Source organism: Hyalella azteca, unplaced genomic scaffold (genome assembly GCF_000764305.2).
Source record: "Hyalella azteca isolate HAZT.00-mixed unplaced genomic scaffold, Hazt_2.0.2 contig111, whole genome shotgun sequence".
NCBI classification, from domain to species: domain Eukaryota; kingdom Metazoa; phylum Arthropoda; class Malacostraca; order Amphipoda; family Hyalellidae; genus Hyalella; species Hyalella azteca.
Window position 1 is genome coordinate 98826 of NW_025930472.1, and position 7217 is coordinate 106042.

The window sequence follows — 7217 nt, forward strand, 5'->3', positions numbered from 1 at the left end:
TTAATAAAATGCTGAAAGTTTATCCTTATCTTAGGAGCAGAACTCTGAACCATTGCATCGTTGTTTCAAATGAGTCATTGTGCTATCATTGCAAAACAACATTCCTGTGGTGGCCAAATGTAACGTCCAGAAGATTTAAGAACAATTTAGGCAATAATTATTCAGTGTTTATATAGATTTTTTTGCTGTACTTAGAATCTAATGTGCAAGCATCATCGAAACATCTCTCAGTTGCAAGCTCTAAACATTATTATTATTATTATGAATATTATAAAACATTATTGCCGAGCCATCTCGGTTGAAATTCCGGAATTCAACTCTTACTCTGAAGCTATTTATTGACATTATGCTCCTGCAAACGTTATCAGAATTAATTTTGCGAGCCTCAATTTCAAGTAGTGCGTTACACGCTACGTTTATCTTCCTCTACTCTAAAACTCTGCGTTTTGAGCGCCACGTGAAAACGAAACGGACGAAAATAATTCTGACAACGCGTGCAGGAGTGTATTGTAAATAAATAACTTCGTTGGTAATCAGGTCAAGATCTGTTTCAATTTGAAGAAATTAAGCGTGGAAAACCTGCTAAAATGTAGCGTTTAGCACGCTAATTAAAATCGATGCGGAAAAAAATCTGACAATGGTGGCATGAGCGTAATGTCAATCAATATCTTCTTTTTTAATTTGGCCCTGATCGGTTTCGATTTTTCAAACTTATGCGTGCAAAATCTGCTATGGAAATTGGTCCCAAAAGTGTCGATTTAGTGTGACTTGGATCCTGACTTGGATATTGAAAAAAAAATTAAAAATTACAAATTTGCATTGATTCATTTGAAAGTAAGGCTGTATAAATCGATTCATTCACAGCCTTATGATTCATCATAAGGCTGTATAAATCGACCTGTCTGACATTTTCTTGAGGAAGCAAAAACTTTCCAAGATTGTTCTCGAAATAGAAATAAATAAATAAATAAACTCTTCGACATCCTCAGCTTCAAGGCGTATCCATTGGTTTGTGCGTTTGTCCTAATCGGCCCGCGGCCAGCGGACCAAAACCGCATAGTTAAATTTTATGTTTTTGAAGTTTGTTTCACATGTAATTGTCAAAGATTTTTAAGCATTTGGTTCCGTTACCTGTTCTAACTCGAATATTGCTCTTAAATTTATTATATATTGTTCCCTTTTAACTTTAAAATTAGTGTTGAACTTGGTTAGTTTTTCAAAATATTTCGTTTACATTATCGTGTTAAATACGAACGGATTGCACTGATATCAGGAAGGGAATGTTTTGCATTATTGGATTTAAAGTTGTGGAGTCTGGTCGATTTGTTCCGCTAGTCATTCATCACATCTACTAAGTTTTTTGATGTTTCGAGCACTGAATTTAGAATGTTAACGTAATTATTGTTTTATTACGACACTGATTGTTACTGTCTTTTGTTCATTGCGAATATGCCTCCGAAAGGCGTCGGTAAGGCCGTGAGCAAGCGGTGTCCTCAATGCAAGAAGCAGGTGAGTTGAGTTCGATTCTGTATTCATTATTGGCGAATTTATGTAAACGATAGCTTTTATTTCAAGGATATGGTAAATTATTCATATTTTGTGTTTAAAAGCTGATATTTTCAATCGTGACGTATTTTATCTTGGTTCTCCGCGCGTCTAGTAGGCGAAAGTCGATCCTTATCATCCCTTGTGGTCGTGGATCTCACGGGACTCGGGGGAGGCTGGGGAGGTGACAACTTCTTTAACTTTACATGAAACCGTAACTTGTCAACGTACGCTGATGTATCGTAAAAATGTTACTTTATTGTTGTATATCGATTAACCTATTAATCAACTGTAAAAACCTCATTCATTTCGAACTGTCTCGATAAATTTGCAATGGTCATTACACTATCATTGTTTGGCCTTTAGGTATTATAAATTAGTGACACAATAGGTATATGCTCAATGCACATTCACAGTTGTCAATTGTGATTGTGAATGATTTTTTTATTTCAAAATTGAAGTGATAAATGATTAGAAAACAGCAAATCTCAAATCCCTGTAAGTGTATTTTGATCTGGGTGAAGATAGGATTAGGAGGTATAGGTAGGTAAATGGAAATATATGTGCCTACTATAAAGTCTTTTGGCAAATTGGCACACAAATCCCTTTTTTCCTCACTTGTTTCACCTTATTTGCATATTCAGAATTCAGATTGTATGAAATTTAATATGGATTTTCAGAATTTCAGTTTCATAATCTCTGAAAAGTGGGTAGAACTTAGAAGGATTAATGATTGTTTGTTTTGTATTAATTGACTGATAGCCTATTAATTAATCTGTAATACTAATTGGTACTGATCCATCTCTATTGTGCAAGGTGGGAAAAGTCCTACTGTTTTCTGAAATGTTGCTGATCTAATATCATATAAATTACATGACATTAGGGTCACAAGATTTCATACCCAAGGAAATTGTATGATATAATTCTAGTAGGTATGAAATCTTGCAACTCTAATGGCATATATTTTTGTTTGATTGAAAAATTTCAATTTTCACTTTGCAAACTTGTTTCATAAAATTTCCAACTTTTGTAATCTGCAGTACTGCAAGGCTCCTGCCAAAATATCTTGCAGAATATAATGATAATGACTAAATGAGTCAACCCAAAATGTTTTGTTGAAAAGTGCATAGTTGCGGTCACAGCACAGCACACGCACAGCACTCAAACTGCACAGCACTATCAAGTGTTCAGTTGCCACTAAAGTAAACACAAATGTTATTATTGCTGTTTGACTGTTTTTAGAGTAAAATTAGAGATTTGTAGTAACACATGCTCAGGACTTTGTGAATAAGTTTGTGGCTTGTAAATGGCCAGAGCTGGGCAGCGCTACTTGGAAATGTAGCGGCGCTACCGCTACCGCTACATGCTCGAAATGTAGCGGGCGCTACCGCTACCGCTACACCCACTAGATTGTAACGGGCGCTACCGCTACCGCTACATGCTCTAAATGTAGCGGGCGCTACCGCTACCGCTACACCCACTAGATTGTAACGGGCGCTACCGCTACCGCTACAGTAAAATGTAGCGCGCTACATTAGCCGCTACAATGGCCAAAATTATTGGAAATCTCTAAATATTTATTAATCTGAAATTGGGATTTACTCATTAACATTTAATGATAATAAAACATTTTTAAAACATATCAATGCAACTTTATTGCAATTAACCTAACCTAACCAGTATGGGTTAACCCCAGGGTTAGATACAGCAAATAAAAGTTACAGTTATTTTTATGTTTTACCTTCCCTACATGGATGTGAACTTTAATCTACCAATCTAAGAAATTATCCACATATACATATAAAAATCAGTCTTTTTTTGTATATATATGTGGATTATTTTTGAGATTGGTAGATTAAAGNTGTAAATCCATAAAATTATGGCTCGAAAAAATAATAGAAAAATCCAGCTGCAGCTCACCAAGTAGATATATTCCATTCCTGCCTTCAAGCATGAAAAACTTCTACCAGTAGGGCTGCGAATACCGTCAAACGGGGTAAAATGGGATGGTTTTGAGCATTTTTTGTTAATAACTTCTTACCATAAAACATTTCATAAACAAGTTTGGGCTCATTTTAAAGGTCTTTGCAAGGGCTATTGTATGGCATCTCCAAAAAAATTCCATATGCTATTTGTAAGGTACTAGACGCAATATGAAAGGCTCCTGAATCAATCTGGAAATGGGGTAAGAAGGGACACTTGAAATAAAATTCAATTTTAAACATTTGAAGCATGCAGAGTGTACTCATCTATTACTAACAGTACTCTGAAGTCCTCCTCTTCCTTTGTAGATGATGTAAATGTAGAAAAAATGAAATGACATGCCATTGAGCATTGACTATGACCTTGTCCACTGCAAGCTTCATATCAGCAGCCATGTAGCATTTCTTCTGTATCTGTAAGCTTACAGGATGGTTTGTAATTTCTCACAATTTTAATTGAGTCAAGTGATTTCACTATAACAAAATAGATTGTAAAAAAACATACCTGAAACAGGAAGGAATATTTTAGTGACAACCATCATTTTTTTGGAGAAATAAATCATAGTTTAGGTTAATTACTTTTCATTCTTTGTTGCCCAGTGCTCAATTCTATCTGTGACATTCTATGCACAATTTTGTGACGACTGTTGCAGTAATTTTTTATTAAATGAATTTTTTTTCACTGAGCGAGGTAAATGTAATCAAAATTCTTTGTTGTTAATTGATTTTTTCATTAACTGGAGCCTTTGCTAACCAAGGTTCTACTGTAAATGCAATTTTAGGGTGTCCCTTATTACCCCGTTTTGCGGAAATGACCAGCATTTTTTCTTGGAATGAGATATGCAAATTCTGTCAATCATGTTTTTAAGCCAGGCAAGAGGTACTTTTCCAAAATCTCACTTTTCACACTTTTTTTCAGGGATTTTTTAGAGGTAATAAATGTACCGTAAAATGGGGTAACTTTGACTCCCTGGGTAATTAGACCACTTTTCGTTTTTTTAACAAAAACCCCCAAAACTCAAAAACTATTTGACATAGAAAAATTTTGTCAATGGGCATTAAAGGCCTAATACTGAAGCTACATAACACAATAGAAAGATTTAAAAAGTTTGCATATCTAATAGGTTAAAAAATTAAAAATGTGACCCACAAAAAAAAAGCTATTATTTAAAGCCTGTCCGAGTACCCCCTCCAATTTTTTTATTTTTGGGTAAAATAACTCCAGGTTTTGATGCATTGTAGTAGAACTCTTCTAGTTACATATGCAAATGACAAATTTTAGGAAAGTGTCATAGTTTGCAAATGGGGGGCGCTGCCCCCAAATGGGGGAACTTAGACCACCTAATGTCAGCCCTGATGGGGTAACATAGACCGGCTTGGAAGTTAATATAAAATTACCATATATAACATATTTTATGTTTGACAGCCTATTAATGTTTTTTCTTTATGTTTCAGACTCTACAGAGTCTTATGTATGGTAATTTTAACTTAATTTCCAAGCCAGTCAATATTTGCCCCGTCAGGGCTGCCATTAGGTAGCCACATTTCCCTCATTATGGGGCGGCACCCCCATTTGCAAACTACGACACTTTCCTCAAGTTTGTCATTTGCATATGTAACTAGAAGAGTTCTACTACAATGCACCAAAACCTGGAGTTATTTTTATTATTATTTGGAGTTGTTACAATGCACCAAAACCTGGAGTTCATTTTTTGGACCAAAAAATGTAATTGATTTTACCACCTGGTCTAAGATACCCTAAGAGCTGGGGTAACAAAAACCATCACTTTTTTTTTAATTACATAAAAACTATGAGAGGCAGGAGCCAGCAATTTAAGGTGAGGGAACCTAGAGTATAGACCTGTATTTTGCATGTTTCAATTCAAGTTTAATTTAGCTAGTAAAAAAATGGGGTCATACCCCCCGGTATGATTTCTCAACTTGCTTTATGCTGCGTAGATAGTAAAAATGTTGAACTTTACACCACTATTTTTAGTTTTGCATTATTTAATTAGTTTAGCTGCTACAACATTTCTACAAAATGTTGGAGGACTGTCCCTTTTTACCTCGCCCCTCCCTTTGTACCCCATTGGATGGCATAGCTTTCTCGCCATTTCTGGAATCGTGAGATTTCTGCCAGATGAATTACCTCCTATCTAATTGTTAACAAAAGTGCATGATTGGGCTGCAATATTCCAAATGTATTAAAAATTTGTCACTTTGAAGCTGCGAGATTTCAGAAACAAGTAGGAAAATTCCAATCCTGCCTGCCATAATGAACGTCAGACATGTAGTATAAGTTGGCTATAGGTCCTATATAGGCAGGAATGCATGGAATGTATCTACCTTTTGAGATGCATGTAGAGCTTTTCTGTCATTTTTTGAAACTATGAGATTCCTCCTAGCTAATAAAAAATTAACTCCTATCTAATTGTTAATGAAATTGCACAATTATGCTGCAACAGGATTATAATTTTCCTACTTATGAATGAAATCTTGTTTTTGCCACGTGTCTCCTGCGGGTGAGGCAAACACTTCGCCTACTTGTACTTGATAGGTTGGCAACAATCTACTTGGGAAGTGGATAATGATGAGACTAAAATTGCTCCAAATGCTGTCGGCCTGCTTGCGGTTGGAGCGCGGCCCGGATACGGGCCCAAATCGACAGCAAATCTCTCCCCGTCCCCCGAAAGGGGGACCCGAAGCCCATGTTTTTTGGTGCTGCCGGCCTGCGGCTCCCCACGTGTGGTCGGCGTCTCTGTTGCTACTAGCGGGGGATGTTGAGGAGAACCCGGGTCCAAGGACAGCCCGGGTCAGGGAGAACCCGGGTCCGACTTGGATGTGTGACATATGCAATAGGCAAATCACAGAGAACCAATACTCAGTTCTCTGTAATAGTCTTGCCCCACATTGGGTCCATAAAAAATGCACAAACATAACACTCCGTCAATACACAAAGTCTTGGACCTGTCCCCAACACACTCCACCACTCCCTCCCAGGCCTGATACAGAGCCACCACCAGCATTGCAACTTGTTCCAAACCCAGCCACTGCACCCCAACCTCCGTTCCCCCCGCCAGTCACAACACCTAACAATCCCACACAACCCCTATCTCCACCAATCCGACTCCGAAAAACGCCCTCTGATATCAAGATAATGCAAATAAATACAAATGGCCTCACAAACAAAATAGAAGACCTCAAACTAACCACAAAACAACATGACATCGACATCATCACAATCCAAGAATCCAAACTTAAACCAACGACTCGCACACCCACTATACCTGACTATACTGCTATTCGTCTAGACAGGGCTCACAAGACAGGAGGTGGACTCATCATCTACATTCATAATAACATAGTTTTCACAACTATCACTATTCCACAACACATCAACCAAGAAGCCACTGAAACCCAACTAGTCAAAATACATCTCTCTAACAACAAGTTCGTCCACATAGCTAACATATACATCCCTCCCAGGGACACACGCCTACCACACCATCACAACCTAGACCAACACATCACTGACTGTTTCACATTCCTCCTCAACAAGCCCTACACCATTATTACAGGAGACATAAATGCCCACCACCCATCCTGGTACTCTCCTAACTCAGACCACAGAGGCATCCTCATCAACTCACTTATACAAAATTCCAACCACATCATTCTCAATGAAAACTC

General features: G+C 37.4%; 1 protein-coding gene across 1 annotated transcript in view; it reads left to right on the forward strand.

Moving 5' to 3' along the window:
- The first annotated feature begins 1242 nt into the window (after positions 1–1242).
- The window catches only part of LOC108674847, a 14332-nt gene continuing 8357 nt past the window's right edge, over positions 1243–7217 (forward strand). Inside the window, exon 1 of the mRNA XM_018162825.2 lies at positions 1243–1509. Within this exon, the coding sequence (XP_018018314.1) occupies positions 1450–1509 (60 nt within the window). The 5' untranslated portion in view covers positions 1243–1449. The remainder of the gene's footprint in view (positions 1510–7217) is intronic.